Source organism: Pinus tabuliformis, chromosome Q (assembly GCF_031772625.1).
Source record: "Pinus tabuliformis cultivar Carrire ecotype Pingquan chromosome Q, CPIR1, whole genome shotgun sequence".
NCBI classification, from domain to species: domain Eukaryota; kingdom Viridiplantae; phylum Streptophyta; class Pinopsida; order Pinales; family Pinaceae; genus Pinus; species Pinus tabuliformis.
Window position 1 is genome coordinate 276,764,557 of NC_142296.1, and position 19,066 is coordinate 276,783,622.

At 35.3% G+C, this 19,066-nt stretch overlaps 1 protein-coding gene across 1 annotated transcript in view; it reads right to left on the minus strand.

The window, feature by feature from the left end:
- Window positions 1-395: 395 nt before the first annotated feature.
- The window catches only part of LOC149219297 (ADP-ribosylation factor 1-like), a 245,672-nt gene continuing 227,001 nt past the window's right edge, over window positions 396-19,066 (minus strand). Inside the window, exons 4-7 of the mRNA XM_089384312.1 lie at window positions 1,582-1,641; window positions 1,363-1,428; window positions 1,044-1,246; window positions 396-934 (exon numbers count right to left, since the gene is read on the minus strand). Of these exons, the coding sequence (XP_089240438.1) occupies window positions 1,049-1,246; window positions 1,363-1,428; window positions 1,582-1,641 (324 nt within the window). The 3' untranslated portion in view covers window positions 396-934; window positions 1,044-1,048. The remainder of the gene's footprint in view (window positions 935-1,043; window positions 1,247-1,362; window positions 1,429-1,581; window positions 1,642-19,066) is intronic.

Genomic DNA, 19,066 nt, shown 5'->3' on the forward strand with positions numbered 1-19,066 from the left:
AAAATAATATAAGCATGTAAACCCCCATTCACATCACACAAGTTAGACAAAAAAATACACCTTAATCCTATGGGTGTGTGGTCTAACCCCGTCTGGTGGGGTAGCATGGTAACTAGACTTGTATTGATGTTGAGAACCAAAGTTCAAAACCCCCAAGTGTGTGAATGAGGCCATGTGTGAGTCTTTGGGGATTTTGATGACACAGAAATGTCCCTAATACCATGGCTGCCACAGGACAGCTGTAAGCAGCATTTTTGAATAAATGATAACAGACTACAACAAATGGAAGGACATATGTAAAATAGATGCACGCTATCTAAAAAAACAGATATAACCTAAAACATTATGTTAGCAAAAATATACATATTGAGACATGGGATGAGAGCATCAACAAAGAAGAGAACAAACAACAAAAACTCTTCATATTGTGATAAAAAAGGGAGACTTTTCCTTCCTGACCAGAACAGAAATGTGGTAGTATGTTATCAATTGCGTGCAGTATGGAGCCTGGACTTGTATAACAAATGTCAAAGTAAAATAAAAGATAGTTTTGAAGCAGCGCGGAAGTTTATCAAGTGAGGATTGACGTCAGAAAGACTAAAAAATTATAGCCAATAACTTGAAATAACACCGACAAAAATACATCAGCACCCACGACAACAATTGTTAGCCGAACATATTAGATGCATTAGACATTTGAAATAAAACCTACGATAGATCCGGCTTCTTTCCTGTCCGCAAGTTGATTCAGCACTCTAGAAACAAATAATACATCATGCTCAAGGATCTTTCGTTATCATAGCATACGCAAGATAAATTATGTCTGTTATCACAGAAAATGATAGTGTAGTGCAAACAAGAAAAGATCCAGGATATGAATACATGATGAAGTTGAATCAGTTCTTTTCCTGCAGAACACTTACAGATTACCTTCCTGAAAAGTAAAAAGGTACCATGTCAATGCAAGAATTGGGAAAACAAACTCCTCCCTATGCTCTAGCCTGCAAATAAAAATCTGACAAAGTATAATGTCTAGGCATAACCTTGTTTATTGAATGGCTGAATAACCCACTGAAGTAGGTGTTCCAGCGGCTTGCAATTCCTTCAGAGTAGATGCCAGCCAATCCAGTCCTTCATATAAACCTTCTCCCTTTGTAGCACAAGTACCTTGGATATGCCACCGTCTATTGCGCAAGCTGAAAAGACCAAGTGCTTCGCAGACCTCAGCGGGAGTCATGGCTCCCTTCTGCTTATTATGATTAGAATTTCAGCCATTGATCATGATGAACTTCACAATGGCAATCTAACAATATTTCAATTGAATAAAGCGTATAACAACAATCATCAAATGAAGATACTAACCATATCCTGTTTGTTTGCAAAAACCAAAATGATACTATTTCTCATCAAAGGGTCGTTAACAATGGCCTGTCAGGGACACAGTCCATGACAATCATAAGTTGTAAAAGGGATAAGTAGCAAAACACAATTTCCAAGTCCGTAAACAAGAAATCCAATTTAACTGGGAGAATTGCCTTCATTTTCATTGTTGCACATGTAACATAAGTACAGTGTAGAAACCTGAAATTCTGCCGTTGCCTTTCTAATTCTCTCTCTATCCAACGAGTCAACCACATATATCTGCAGAAAGCAATCTGTCAGTCATCATACAGAATGGACTGGTGCAACTTTACATATATTCCTTGCCTGAGTGCGAAAAACTAATTTTCATCATAATGGCAAGAACCAAAACCCACAAATCGATTACAACAACCCATAAAAGGAAACAAAAACTTCCTTTGAAGGACAACACTGTAATATATCTAACCTACAGCTTTCGCAAAATTGACTTGCCTATGAAAACATGCACAGACAACGATACGATATTTGCTTTACTAGAAAACCCATTAACAGTAAACACTGGTTTTAAAAATGAATTCAAACTTCTGAGAAATCAGGTAAGTATTGTCACAATTTTTAACATGAAAAATGAAATGAAATGAGATTATATTGATAGTTGTCAATAAACAAATAGGTCAACGAGACTAGAATACATCAGCAAGTAATAGCAGGAACAAGAGTACCAATACGGCCAACTCCTCCCTACAAAATGTACAAAAGAAAAGAGGTGTTTAACAGAAACCCCGGTTGAATGAACAAAGGTGTTCGAGAAGCACAGGTTAAGAATTAACACCCAACTCCAAGGCAATAAAAAAATAGAAAATGTATGTGAAGCCAAAGGTATGGGAGAAAGAAGAGCTGATCCTCCTTAACCTCAGAAGTAAGGCCAATAGAATCATCCTGAAGAGCTTGCTGGAAAATGTCCCCTGGAGTGTCCCATACCAATAGGGCTCTGGGGAGCAATCCTCAATGGCGACTATTTTATAGGGCAACATAATACTCTGTTAAAACTTAAAATAAGGTTTGATAGCGTGTATATATATATATATATATATATATATATATATATATATATATATAGACGGTGATAGGATGCTCTGTTAAGGCACTCTGGTGTAAAGGTCACTAGTTCAAACCTCTGTGGGCAAAAATCCAGTCATGTTAAGGGCTGGTGTGGCCCAGACCAGGTGTAATCCCCGGTTAATTTTGACGTCTTAGATGCCCCTGGGTTGTGGCTACTCAAGCCACAGGTTAAGTGTGCCAATCATCTCAGGACTGACATAACCTAGCAAACAAATATATATATAAAGTGCAGGAAACCCCAGGCATACCTTGCATTTCATGCATGGCACATAGTGTAAACAGAGGCAACCAGCACAGGGGGTCGAGCCCAAGATCTCCTGTATAAAACTCAAAGCACTCACCCACTCAAGTTAGCTCACTGGGCTAAGTCTGACAAAAACTACAAAGGAAGGACTCCTAACATCTAAGGCATAAGAATCCTTGATAACGTGAAGAAGACAGTTATACATTGAGGAATGTGTCAAAAGCTGGATCTTTCATGTTTCGGTGGGTAGCTATGGATCTTTTCCTAGCCTTTCCTTGTATTTTATTTTGTGAGCATGAAATATTTGTCTCTTTCAGGATAAGATAATTCAAATGGAAGTGGTATTTGATATAATTGAGAAATTGACTAGATTACAAATGTGAGGTGAAGACGGCTAAAACTCACAATCCAATTTTGCCCTCTCTAGACTATGAAATCCCCTGGGTGTTTTTTGACAAGGCCAATCAAGGGCATCCTCCTCACGGTGGAGTTGGAGTTGTCCTTCATTTAAATCCCTTTCATTTTTTTCATCTTCGTTATGCTCCTGAAATTGGCTCAAATAGGAAAGCTGAAATTGCAGCTTTATGGACTCTTTTGCACCATGCTAAACATCACGGTTTAACAAAGTTGCAAGTTCTTGGGGACTCTGAAGCTATTATTGAAAGGGCAAAAGACAAGTTAAAAATTCAGAATGTTCATCTTCAGTCTTTACCGAGTTAGATACGAGACCACCTTCCAGGTTTTAAGTGGACCTCCTTTTTCCCATCTACAGGAAACTCAACAAAAAGGCTGGCTGATGAGCTTTTCAAGGACACTTTGATTCTATTGGATGGGTCTTTTAGCTCTCAAGAATTTCTTGATGGACATTTGATTCAGGACATACCTTTTCTTTTATAATACCCTTTGGACTATAAATGATGAGGAATTTTTTTTGGGGCGGGAGGTGGGAGGCATATGTTTGTGTTAAATTTTAGGTATGTTCTATGCTTAGAGCAATTTATTTCAATTTTCACAGTTAGCTCAATATCTTTTCCAGATTAGCAATCACATCAGCATTAAAGTAAACTGCAGATAGAACATAAACATAAATCGCAAAAGGCAAGCCAAGACAAGAGGACACAAGATGTGGTGCTAGCCAAGGACAAATCCCAATGTGGGGAAACCCTTGATCAATTCTTCTTATATGTTCTTCAATAGTTTAGCAGAGAGAGAGAGATAGTATGTTTACAAGAGAAGTCAACACTTTGACTTGTCTAGATACGAGCATAGATCATTTCTAAGAAGATGATACATGAGATCAGTTGAAGACATGCGGCTTCAACTGATTCTCCAAGGTGACTCCTTTACCTATCGTTGTGCTGCATTTCGTCATCATGCTGCACCTCATCGTGCTGCACCATGCTGCACCCATCATCACTATGTTGCATCTCATTATGCTTCATTAATCATGATTGTACCCATCACTGTACTGCATTATGTGCCATTGCTGCACCATGTTGCCATACTGACCTATGTGTTGGCTGCATCTTGCTTGCTTCTTGTCCCTTGCTTGCTTGTTGTTGCATGCTAGCTGTCCCTTGCATGCTAGCTATAACATTGCATGCTTGGTGTATTTGCTGCTAAGTACCATACAACTGTCCCAATGTTAATTAGTTGTTCCTTGCATGCTGCTCTCCTTCGGAGACAGATGCTCTAGCTGTTCCCGGCAGTTCCGGCAGTTCCCAATAGCTATTCCCGGCATTTCCGATAGTTTCGGCAATTTCGACTATTCGTGGCAATTTTGGCAGTTCCCAACAGTTCCGACAGTTTCGGCAATTCCGGCTATTCCCAGCAATTTCGACAATTCCAGCTATTCCTGGCAGTTCCAGTAGTTTCGGCAATTCTGGCTATTCCCGACAATTCTGGCTATTCCGGCAATTCCGGCTATTCCAGCAGTTTCGGCAATTCCCGACAGTTTCGGCTTTTCCCAGTAGTCCCGACTATTCCCGACAGTTTCGGCAATTCTGGCTATTCCCGGCAGTTCCGACAATTCCAGCTATTCCAGGCAGTTTCGGCAATTCTGGCTATTCCCGGATATTCCGGCAATTCCGGCTATTCCCGGCTATTCCGGCAATTCCGGCTATTCCCGGCAGTTTCGGCTTTTCCCGACAGTCCCAACTATTCTCGGCAGTTCCAACAATTCCAGCTATTCCCAGCAGTTTCGGCAATTCCGGCTTTTCCCAGCAATTCCTGCTATTCCTGGTAGTTTCAACAATTCCGGCTATTCCCGGCAATTCTGGCAGTTCTCGACAGTTCCGGCAGTTCTGGCAATTCTCAACAATTCCAGCAGTTCTCGACTTCTGCCCTCTAGATTAGGGCAACATTATCCCTTAGGATCTCTCCTCTTACTAAAACCCAAAGACAAGTAGAGAGGAAGAGATCCTAAGTGTGTTGAAAATGACTTGAAGGCCACCTCTATTTATACTAAAATGTTGAGCACAAGTGGGGTTTATTTGGTTGCTGGCCGACCTTGACGAATTGTTCCATAACACAAATAAATTCATATCTCCATGAATACTTATCAGAATCGGATGATCTTTAAATCAATCCTACACCTCTCGATGAGAAGGATCCAAGAAAAATATCAGCTTCCATTAATAAGATGACCCACATGGAGTTTGGCCCTAGTTGCCAATTTTAACAGTTTGACTAGGCAGATTTCCTATATCAAAGTTCGAACGGTAATATCTGTCTCTGTACAATGATAGTCATTGAAAGTAGGACTTTCAATTCTTTTATACAACAAGCAGGTTGTCTAATTGTACCAAGCTTTTGTAGTGCAGAGAGGAGGTGCCCCTATGGGGTTAGAATATGTATATTTCTCATGGAATATAATTAATTTTTTTCTTCCAGAGAAATATATATATATATATATAAAGCTCGTTATTTTATATCTCTAGTTACAACGAGTTGCGAATTACAACTAATGAGTCATAATATATAATTCACTATATTACGTAATATACAATATAACTCATTAATTGTTAGATATTATGCAATATAAGCCATTATATTATATAACCAGCTTAGATCCATCTTAAGTCCGGATCTATCAAACAACAAGAGGGATCAAATCTCTCGAGGTGCAAACCTCTTTTTTGAGTGAATTGAGGAAAGATTTGCACCTCGAGAGATTTGATCCCTCTCGACACTTGATAGATCTGGAGTTAAGATGGATCTACGCTGGTCTCAGTTGGGTGTGGCCAAGGAAAATCTATCGAACATATGATTAATTTTATCAATAATATGTAAATACATCTAATATTAATTTGATCATTTTAAATGCGCTCAATATGTCCGAGATTTATCTAGTCATTTTAATTCTAAATTTGCTTAGTTACCTCAGTTTGTTGGGATGATAAATATCGTTAATAACTTTAATGATGAAAAATGATGAAATACAAATTTTGAATGCAAAGTGACAATGTAATAGTGTTGAATGATAAAAAATGTGAATAATAAGAATGTAGTCAATTACAAATAGTCTTCATTGTGATCAATCTCAAACTATTTTCTTGTACTATTCATATTGTCATCCTTGTTAGTTTTGTCATCTTTTCATATCGATTATATGAAAAGGACAATTGAAATCATTAACCGTTTGAATCTTTAGCTCGAGCTGTTGTTCTCCAACATTAATAGATTGAATTACTATAACACAAAAATCAATGCACATTGTCAATAATTTTCTGTGCTTACGCTGAAATCAATGCACATTGTTAATCCAATCACTTTAAAATTAATGTACCATTATACATCCAATTACATCAAATCAGAAATCAACATCTACACTGAAATCAATGCATCTAATGCAAGCAATAAAATAATACTAGAAAACAATATCTACACTGAAATCAATGCATCTAATGCAAATAATCAAACAGGATTAGAAATCAACATCTACACTCAAATCAATGCATCTAGTGAAGTAAGAAAATAGGATTACAAACCAACATCTACATTGAAATTAATGCATCTAGTGCAAGCAATCAAATAGGATTAGAAATCACTGTAACGAATAAAATATATAAATAATATAAATATAATGTAAAAGATAATAATCATAAATAATAGTTAGTTAAGCTAGTAATTAGGTTGAAGAGGCATGTCTAATAGGACATGACTCTTCATGAAGAGACACTTGCTTGGTATATAAGCAAGCCTCTCGTTCTCATTTGTAAATAATCATTCTTATTCTTATTCACATATTTAATATAATATTTATATCCTTAATGGATAATTTGATATTCCAAGTCTTTTGGAGTAATTAATCTATAGAAGGAACTTTGTTCGCTTCATTTGGTATCAGAGCCACGTTTGGCTGATCACCAAGCCTTTGGCTATCAACCTATCATCAACCTTGTTGCTGTCATAACCTTTGGCTATCAACCTTGTTGCTGTCATAATTGAAGCGTTTCGCCACACATTGGGAGATTCTCCATTTTTTAGGTCTTTGGCCATTTGCTACTATTTAGAAAAATAAAAATAAAAATAAAAAAGAATAAAGAAGAAAAGAGGAAAGGAAATAATATATTCCGAACAAAAAAAAATATAAAAGGGTTTTACTTTATATATATATATAAAAGGGTTTTACTTTATTGATAAAAGTGCATAATAAAGATAAGCGGGAACCTTTTCAAGTATATTTAAAACTTTTTACGTGGAGAAGCCCATAGTTTTAAAAACAACCCATGGTATTTTAAAAAGTTAAAAGGAAAAAAAAAACAAAAACAAAAAACAAAAGGAATACGTTTTACTTTTTACGTGGAGAACATTTTAACGGAGGTTTTAAAAACAACCCATGGTAATAGCCCATGGTATTTTAGAAGTTATAGAAAAAACAAGGATACAAAAGCTCTCACGTGAAACATAAATATTATTATTACTTTTTACATGAGGTTTTAAAAACAACCCATGGTAATCGCCCATGGTATTTTAAAAGTAAAAGATATTTTGATAACATTGGAGAAAAAAGGTGTGATCTAAATAATTTAAATCGTTCAAATCTAAAGATTGTGAATGTACCAAGAGTCACGTCTCATCCAAATTAGTCACGACTCATCCAAATTTTCGAAAAAAAAAATATTATTATAATTATAAAAAATACTATATAAGCCTTATATAGTTACATATAAAAGGAAAAGTGGGTCTCAAAAAAGTATATATAGTTTTATATAATTATAATTTTATAATATATATAAATTAAAATTATATAATATATATAATTTATAATTATATAATATATATAATTTATAATTATATATATTAAAAAAAAATTATTGTTATATAAAATTTTATTAATAGAGTGAAAAAAAAGAAGAAGAAGAAGAAGAGAATATTTGAAATATATATATATATATATATATTAGATTTTTATAAGAGAAAAGTGGAAATATATTTTATAGATTAAAAGAATATATACCAAAAAAAAGAAGAAGAAATTATATAAAAAGAGAGGGAAAAAAAAAGGAGAGAGAATATATCATAATAATAAAAAAATAATAGAAAAAAATAAATAAATAAATTCTTAAAAAAAAATTATTAAAAAAAAAAGTAATTTAAAAAAAAAAATTTAATATTCAAGAAGCAAAAATAGAGTCTAATACAAAAATGAAGGCCATAAGATTCCCAGAAACCGCACCCAGAGATGGTAAAGCGTTATTTAACATTAAAGGAACTCTCGCAGGAAAAGATGTTATTATTTCTATTTCTCCGGTAGAAGATGCAAATTATATAACACCTAAAATCGCAAACCAACTAGTTATTCCAGAGTCAAATATAACTGAAAAATTAGAATTAGACCTTTTTCGCAATAAAATATATGACATAGCCAATTTACCGTTAAACATTGAAGATTATACATTTGTATCACAATTCTCAGTTCAGACCCTATGGAACAATCAAGGGGACATTATTTTGGGTTTACCTTGGATGGAAACTTTAGGTTCATTTATTCTAAATACTAAGAAAAAGTTTTTAACATTTTCTTACAAGAAGAAGAAAATAACGCTCCAAGATTTTACACTAAAACCAAATTCAGTAACACCAGAAGATATCTTAGATATTTCAAAAGTAATGTCTCAAGAAGGTAAAAAGGTATTACAAAATATGCAAAAAGAAATTGACAAAATCAATGTTGACAAAAATGAAGAAGTTTCTCGATTTAAAAACCATAGCGAAAAATTGCTGACACAAATTAAGAAACTTAAGAAGGATAAGAAGTCATTAGAAAGCCAGGTCCAACAACTTATCAAGAAGGAAGCATCAAATGTAGGAATTCAAGTAGATGACAAAACAACAAATATCGATTTAGTGAATGTCACAACTCAGGAAGAAGATGAGCAAGTTGAAGAAAACACGCACTTGGATGTTGCAGTTCAAACAATGAACATCCCCAGTGAACGTTTCATAACCAACTCAACAACATCTTCGCCAGAAGAAAATATAAAAATTGGCACATGCCCAGTAAGGAAAATTCAAACAAAAAAGGTTCCATATTGGCATCCAAATCACGAGAACAGACAAATCAACTATGCTACATATTTGAACCAATCAGAAATGAATCAACAAACTAATGTTCCAAAAAAGAGTAATGTAACCTCAACCCAGTGCTACGAGGACAAGTCGTTACAAAGTTTTAGTGATCAGAATGCTATACAGAAGATTAATCTAGGATGGTCTGATCCCTTCTCAGTGCGACAATTTTGTTTGTCACTAAGAAGATCATATCAGCTTGTATCGATGAAGATGACTGTTCCAAGAGAGAGAGACTTTCGAAGCCGAAAAAGAGATCAAGCCTTTTTCATCGACAAGCTTTGAGGACAAAGCTTTTTGAGGAAGGAGGCAATGTAACGAATAAAATATATAAATAATATAAATATAATGTAAAAGATAATAATCATAAATAATAGTTAGTTAAGCTAGTAATTAGGTTGAAGAGGCATGTCTAATAGGACATGACTCTTCATGAAGAGACACTTGCTTGGTATATAAGCAAGCTTCTCGTTCTCATTTGTAAATAATCATTCTTATTCTTATTCACATATTTAATATAATATTTATATCCTTAATGGATAATTTGATATTCCAAGTCTTTTGGAGTAATTAATCTATAGAAGGAACTTTGTTCGCTTCAATCACCATCTACACTGAAATCAATGCATTTAGTGCAAGCAATCAAATAGGATTAGAAATCATCTACATTGAAATCAATGCATCTAGTGCAAGCAATCAAATATAATTAGAAATCAACATCTACATTGAAATTAATGCATCTAGTGCAAGCAATCAAATAGGATTAGAAATCACCATCTACACTGAAATCAATGCATTTAGTGCAAACAATCAAATAGGATTAGAAATCATCTACATTGAAATCAATGCATCTAGTGCAAGTAATCAAATATCATTAGAAATCAATATCTACACTAAAATCAATGCATCTAGTGCAAGAAATCAAATAGGATTAGAAATCACCATCTACACTAAAATTAATGCATATAGTGCAAGAAATCTTCTTCCCCCTCTTCCCCCTCCATCTCTCCTTCTTTGTCTCTCTATCTCACCCTCCAAAACTCATATGCTCTCTCACTCCATATCTATCAATCTCTCTGTCCCTCCCTCCCTGTCTCCATCTCTCTCTTCTTCCCTCTCTTCACCTTCCATCTATATCTCTATCTCCCTCTGTCTCTCTATATCACCCCCAAAACATACACTCTATTTCTCAAATCTATCTATCGCTCCCTCCTCCTCTCCCTCTATCTCTCTCTCTTTGTTCACCTTCTCTCCCTCTCCCTCACTTTTATCTCTCTTCCCTCCTGCTATCCTCTCTCCCTCTCTCTCCCCCACCATCTTCATCTATATTTCCTTACCTCTCACATCCTCTCTCTCTCTCCACCCTTCAACTCTATTACTATATGTCTCTCTCCCCTCTTCTCTCCATCTCTCCTTCTATGTCTCATTATCTCACCCCCAAACATACACACTCTCTCAATCTCTCTCTTGTCACTCCCTCTCTCTCTCTACTTCTCACTCTCCGTGTCTTTCTTCTTCCCTCCCTCTCTCCCCCTCCAACTCCATCTCCCTATCCCTCCCTCTCTCCTCCTCTCTCTTCCCCCATCACTCTCTCTCTCTTTCCCCTCCAATCCTCTATCTTCCCCTATCACTCTCCCCCCCTCTCTCTTTTCTATCCAATCTTCTCTCTCTCTCTCTCTCTCTCTGTCTTCCCATATCACTCTCTTCCTCTCTCTCCCTTTCTATCCTGCCTCCCTCTATCTTCCCCACCGCCTCTCTTTTATATCTAATCATCTCTCTCTCTCCAATTGCGTTACTATATCCCTCCCTTTCTCCTTCTCTCTCCATCTCTCCCTTGTCACTCCCTCTCTCTCCACTTCTTACTCTCTATGTCTTTCTTCTTCCATCCCTCTCTCCCGCTCCAACTCCATCTCTCTAGCCCTCCCTCTCTCCCTCTCTCTCTATGCCCTCCAATCCTCTCACTATCTCCCTCCCTCTCTCCTTTTCTCTTTTTACCTCTCTCACTCCTCTCCCTCTCTCTCTCTCTTCATTCATCCTCTCCCCTTTCCTTTAGTTTGTCTCCATCTCCCCCTTATCTCTCCACCTCTATCACTTTGTCTTTGTTCTTCCCTCCCACATATATCTAGAGTTAAAATATATATCATGATATATTAATATATATTATAATATAACAAATTTAATATTGTATTAATCCAAAGTTATTAAATTTAATATTATAATATATTAATATGAATATTAGATTTAATAATAATAATAATAATATCAATATTTTAATATTAATATTAGGATTAATAATGTTTTTTTTGCATGATATTAATAATAGTTTGGTCCATGGTATTTGGTCCATAGGCTCGGTTTATAATTAGATGTTGATTTCTAATCCTATCCGATATATTTTTTTTATTTACCATACCTCTTTATACCTCTTTATATTTATTTATTTACCATATCTCTTTTATAAAAATGGTACTTGGCCCATGGTATTAATAATAATTTGTCCAATGGTATTTGGCCCATAGGCTTCACCTAAATAAAACCTATTTTTTGAGTTTTTGTAAATATAAAGAGGTTTATGGAGTAAATATAAAAAGAGGTTTTATTTATTTACCATACCTTTTTTTTGAGTGTTCGTAAACCTCTTCGTATTTTAAATTTGTATTGTGTTTATACATAATAATAATTAGATTGATTTTTAAATAGGACCGACATTAGATTAAAAATGTTAAATGTTAAATGTTACATGTGAAATATTACATTTATGTGTACATTTACTTTTTTACGTGAGATCTACTCCCACACTGGGCTGGTAGGTTCGAAACATTGACCCTAAAACAATTCTTATGTGATTTATCTGCAAGCTTCTTCAAAGATTATTATAGATCACAAAAGTCTTAAGATCAAATGCAATAATTAACCATTAGCAAGTTACCATTATACTATATGTGATATATAATATTAATATCTAATAATTAATCAGTTATATTAATTATATAAATGATTTATGTATTTTATAAAATATTTATAAGTATATATTAGTATTATTTTCTAAAGATTTAGCATTACTCTAATTATATTATTTAACTATAATTTTGTTTTTTTGAGCTTTAAATCTATTATTAAGTTTATTAAAAAAGGTAATATTATATTTAATCAACTATGAATTATGATAAATATAATATAATATAAAATCTAAATGTTTTTGCACTACATTTATTGTATGCAAATTAATCTAAATTTTTTATTATGTTTCACTTTGATCTCTTAACTCTATAGTAACTTAACTTACTTGGAAACTATAAATAATGAGACAATATAGATTAACCTTCACTAAATAACACATCTAACTTAATAAGATGTGCAATGTCCGTAGTGTGATGTGGCATATGCTTTTACTATTTTAATATTTTCCTTAAGAGGCCCATTTTAGATCCAAATTTACTCTAATGCTCACTTTGGGTCAGTTTGTACCAACTCCAGAAGTGTATCCTTTATGGATTCAGATCAGGAAAAGACAATTTTGCAGTCAAAATAATGCAGATCTGAAGTTGTTCTCGCTGATTCTATCCCTCTAAAGGCTGAAACTATATATAAAACCTCAAAAAACAGTGAGAAAACATACAGATCTGCATCATTAATGCCTTACACAGGGCAGATTTCAACTATAAAAACAACAATGAGAGAGTAGAGCTTTAAAACTTAAATTGGTACGATGAGAACAGGTGCATTTCCTAACAGAAATGGAGTCAGAAAAGAGAAAACCAGCAAGGTGTATGACACTGTCTAAATCCTGCTGGTCTAGAAATACACTTGCAACTAACTCGAAAACAAAGGGAAGTAATCATAGACTAGATTTCCGAACATACATACACATTAACCAACATCAAAATTACAAGTTTTCATCAGCAACTGGAAATAAGATGCCACAATAATGTCAATCAATTACAATCAAGACAAATCCGTCCGAAAACCTTGAAAAAGGTGAATGCAATATTCTCCAAGATCAGATTTAACTGCTATTAGAGGATTCCTCTGTGTAGCAGCAATCAATCACAATAAAAATCTGCATAGTAAGCTGTTCTAAACTCAGAATCACAAGTGCAAACAAGAAGAGACGGAGAATAGAGATGGAAGGGGGAAGATACACAAGCAGGGAATTGATCGACTCCTTCTCCTAGCTTTGAACTGCATTAAATATACCTTCTCATCCTGAGTAATGCACCCTAGTTAGCTTGGGATAGAGGAAAAATAGGAGCAAGTCCCTTTGAACTGCCTCTACAACTGCTGCATGCAAACCCGATGGATAGGGACCAGGGTGCACTTAGTAGCCTTGGAGAAGATGGATGGAAGAAACAAAAGGAAACTACCCAGGATAGAGCTCAAGTGATGAGCCCTAGAGATCCACTAAAGAAATGCATGATGAATGGATAAAGTAACTCTTATTAATCCCCATTTGGAGCACTCTCCTCTTGCCCTGAATAGCACTGCACTAGAATACGTAATGCATGCATAAAGCAAACTCAACTAATCACCAGTGAGGCACATTTTTCTAGCTCAACATCACTCGAGTAATGGTCCAAAAAAATGTAAATTAAATGATATTCTTTTCCCAAAATATCTTCGAAGTACTACTGCTTGCATGGATAAGATGGAATCTTTCCCAAAGATACCTCAGATAAGAAATAATATTAACTGTATAAATTGTCTTTACCCACACCAAAACACATGTCAATACCCCTCGTGCTCATCAAATTATAACCAGCCTAGATCCATCTTAACTCCAAATCTACCAAGTGCCGGGAGGGATCAAATTTCCTTTCATTCTAAAAAAAATTGCATCTTAAGAGATTTGATCCCTCCATCTTAACTCCAAATCTACCAAGTGCCGAGAGGGATCAAATCTCTTTTCCTTCTTAAAAAAAATTGCATCTTAAGAGATTTGATCTCTCTCGGTGCTTGCTAGATCCAGAATTAAGAAGGATCTATGCTGGTTTAATTATTAATTATAATTATAGTTACTAATTTTATGTTTTTTATTTTATTTTATTTTTATTTTTATGTAATTTGATGAAGTTGAACCAAGAGATGTTTTAAATTCATCTCATGCAATTAGAATGGTCCTTAGAGAAGATATTTTGATGCAAACCATCAAGAATTTCCTTAATTGATAAGCTTTATGGTCATTGGATTGCTTAATAATCTCTCTTAATATAGATGAACAAGGTCTAACTTCCCTTAATACAACATTGACCAAATCATTATATTTTATTAAAGTTGGCTTGCCTTCATATTTTGAAAAGCTAAAAGCCAAGGATGTTTCATGGATTCTCCATTTCTCAATGAAAATTGACTCTACCCAAACTCCATCTTGGCCCTAAAGCCTTAGTCTTTGTGATTTGTCTCAAGAAAAAACTGATCATCTACCTAAATAGGTACAATTCCCAGACCTCATTCCAGAACTTGGGAATGGCCTTACCCTCATAATCATAAGAAATTGTAATTTTACAAGTAGGTTTATTTTCTTTAATGAGATCCCCTATTAAAGGCACCAAAGAAAGGTGGCTTGAATTTGCATTGAGGAGTTAGCAAAGCATCCTCTAAACAATCTATTAATTAACACTAGGAAATGGAAGTACACTTAACGATTAAATTACGTAAGCACTTCTTTTAAGTGCTCCTTCTACCCTGATTATGACTACTTTGATCACTTCACAATTTTGAGACTGCAAATTTATCAAAGCATCCTCTAAACAATCTATTAATTAACACTAGGAAATGGAAGTACACTTAACTATTAAATTGCGTAAGCACTTCTTTTAAGTGCTCCTCTTACCCTGATTATGACTACTTTGATCACTTCACAATTTTGAGAGTGCAAATTTATCAAAATATTAGTTAGAAAAGCTTGAAAAAACCTTCAGCTATCTAAGATCAAAAATACTTGTCTCCATTGAGATTTGAATGTATCGCTATATTAAAACCAAAAAGTGAGATTAATTAAGTTTTTTCCTGAAACATATATAGAAAGAAAAAGGGAAGTGAAAAACTAAAAACACAAAAAAATTATATTTACTATGTAAGAGATTAGAGATGGTAAAAAATTAGATATCCAGATCAATCGATACCTATAAAACCTCGCCTCTGGCAATGACAACAGTGAAATGAAATATAAACTATTTTGAAAATGGAATATATTATAAATACGCAGACGGTAATGGAGATTAACTGGACAAGTACACTAAGCTGAAATATAAAATGCTATGAATATGTAAAAGACCATAATGGAGAGTAAATAGTGGACAAGTAAACTTTTGCATTTTTTTCCACGCGCATTCTAGACACTATTACCTGCAGGATGCAGAAAGCTTACATCTCAGTACAATATTTTAAAATAAATTCATTATTCAATTTCATTTGGAATCAGCTCAGGCCGCGTCCAAAATGAACAGCTTTTGAAATATCAGAGGCGCATTTGATGAATTCAAATTTTGAATCAAGGGCGTAAGGGTAGATCGTGGTTTTTTAACCATCGTTAAAACATAAGTTTGCTACATGATTATTTCAGATTGATTGATTGGTTTTTTAGTTCCTTTACAGAACCTGCCTGTTACTGGAATCGACATATGTGGAGTTGGATTCTACCATCTTCAATACAATCTTTCATATTAGTCCTTTTTCATATTCTATATACTATTTTCAGAGCGTTGAATTAATTTATATATTTAGAAAAGCAAAAAAATTAAGATTTTACCAAAATTCTCATTATTAAATTCTAGTTAAAAACCATTAATATTTCAATCAAAGAATAAATATTGAAATTGAAATTACTGCATACGAATTTTTAGTTATTGACAAAAGCATGGTACATATATCGTCAATGGAGTGGACTCCAGATTCCCAGATATGTTCAGATGATTGGGAAACGCAGGAGCAAGGTGCCTCCAGAATCCATCTGATTCTGGGCAGCCCCGCGGTGATGTCCTGTACTTTTGATAATACGTGTATATATATATATATATCCTCAGTTGTGTAACGTCAATTAAGAGATTTTTGTTTTTAGGATTTTATTTATCGATTTCTTTTTGAAATTCAGTTAAGATAAGATAAGATAATTCATAATTATATTTATGTCTTAACTAATGACCACAAAGTAGTAGGTCAAAGGGACTGTTGAGTACAATGATGTTCATACAACGCTGTGTTGGAAAATGTAACTATGTTCGGTCTTCATTAATGTACTTGAATCATCATGTAATGTACTTGTCAAAAGAATGAAGAAAATAATTTTTATTATTATTATTGTGACTTATTAAAGCATGAATTTCATGCTTGGGTCACCTTGTTTTAGATCAAAGTCCCCATTGAAGACTTCTAGGATATATTCATGTAATGTACTTGTCAAAAGAATGAAGAAAATAATTATTACTATTATTATTGCAACTTATTAAAGCATGAGTTTCATGCTTGAGTCACCTTGTTTTAGGTCAAAGTCCCCATTGAAGACTTCTAGGATTTATTCTGAGTCAATAGAATCATTGTATTTTTAAAGAGACCCTTCTTGGGCTTTTGAATCATGTAAAAAGGTTTAGTATTGAGTCAAATATGAATTATGTAACCTCCACACCATGTCGGCCTAGAAGAAGATCAAGTCAGCGTAAGAACCCTATTCGACCTCACATGGAACCTATCAAAGCAAGCTAATCGAATCCATTTGGAGTATCAATCTTACACACAAGTTCGAATTCTCTTGTAGCTGGGAAGAAGTGTGAAATTCTCTTGTCGCTGGGAAGAAGTGCAAAGTTCTCTTGTAGCTAGGAAAAGGTGCGAACTATGTTGCCGAGAAGTCGAGTGAATGCGACTTTGGGGAAGTCTAAGGAGAAAAGAAAAACCGAAATTTTGGTGTTTCTCTTTCTCTGTTTCATGCTCTGGATTGGGAGATTGAAGTCATTGTTTGAGATTCTAGGATGATGGTATTTGCAAATCTAGGGTTTTGCAGCGAAACCCTTGTAGTAGTTAAATTGTCTAGTATGTGTGATATAACAATCTGAAATCTATTTAATGATTGTTGAGATTGTGAAATGAAATTCTTGCGTTTTAGAGTTGTTGTTGAGGCTACAACCACCCTCCAAAATTTTGCCTTCACTTCGTTTTGGAGCCTCCCTCCTCGAAATCATAACAACTATCCTGCACTGATCAGGTACTTGTGTTTATTTGATTTTATCTGTCGCTTAACAACTTGTGTTCACTCGTTCCATAGACTAACCACAAGTTGACCCAGCACTTGGTTCACATCTAGTAATTGGGCTATCGAGCAAAACTACGCAATCCTAGAGGGTAGTCTGTTTTCCCCTCAGGAATTGCGCAAAGCAACCCAGCAGCTGCCCTGCACTCCAGAAATGCGCAGAGCAGGCCAACCCGCAATGGTCTCCAGAAATGCGCAGAGAAGGCTAGCAACCTTGCTCTGGAAAATTGCGCAGAGCTGGCCAGCCAGCCAGGGCCACTCAACCCAGAAACAATGCAGAAGTTTTCACTCAGTGACTCTCTGTTGCATGTGTCGGTAGGTTGCCTGGTTCCCTCCAAAATTGTGTAATCCTTCCTTGCATGCCAGACAACTTTTCCCAAAAAAACAAAAAAGCAAAAAGAGAAAAAACATCCCAAGATTTTAGGGATCTATTTTAACAGCGAGAGTTACATGCAAAGTCGATTTTAGAAACTCCCTGCAAAGTGTCATTTTTTCCTAGATTTGTGGCATGCATATCATAAACCCTAAATTTGCCAAATCTATTTAAATGATGCCTCAGAGCTCATTCTTCACATTCGATCTTGGAACTCTTGCATTCTCGAGGCATCTAGGAACCTTCAACACAGTGGGCACAACTTTTCCGGGTAAGCTTTGTTTTTCATGCCTTTGCCGCTTTTTATTTCTCGGCTTGTATGAGTGTTGTCTTCCTTGTTTTATTGAACGACTGCTGGCGTTTTAATTTATTTTAACTTGTAGAAGTGTTGTTTCAAGTTTCACATTGCATTTCCTTAGTGTTGCATGCATAACATTGTTTCTGCACTAACAACGGTCGTTGTGGCGACTCTCTTCATGAACTTCATGGTTTTGTCGTTCCACTGATTTTTGCACTTGCTTGAATTGCATGCATGTCTATTCTCTCAGATCTACACCAGCTTTGCACACACATTCAATCCTTCGCGTTTTCAAGGTTCCCTTGGGCAAATCTGTGCTGCCTTTGCCCAAATCTTGCTTCTCCCTGCATACTCTGCACATTCCGGCAGTCAACGCCTTGCCTTGCCTCCAGGAATTAAGCAGAGGCTGCCCACATTGGCTCCAAACTGTGCTCTGCGTAATCCTGGGAGGCAGTGCCCCAGTCCTGCCCACTGGAACTCCATAATGTGCAGTTCTAGCCAGCAACCCAGCCCAACTAATCTGCGCATTGCGCAGTTTCAGTCAGCGCTCAACCTCTCTCTAGAATGTGCATTGCGCAGTTCCAGTCAACAATGAGCCTCACTGGCAGCTAAGACTGTCCAATGCGCAGTTCCAACTGACAGTCTCCAAGCCTCCCAGTGTCAATGTTGCGCAATCTTGCCCAACAATCACCAATTTGTTGCCCGATTGATTCTCGAGTTGCTTTATGTTTTTTTTTTAGCTAACATTGTCTTGCCGTGAGTGTCTTCTTTGTCTCTAGGTACCACAGGTTTTTGAGCAGCTTCTCAGCAGTACAGGTATCATGGCCTCCAAGAGAGTTGGATCAAAAGACAAAG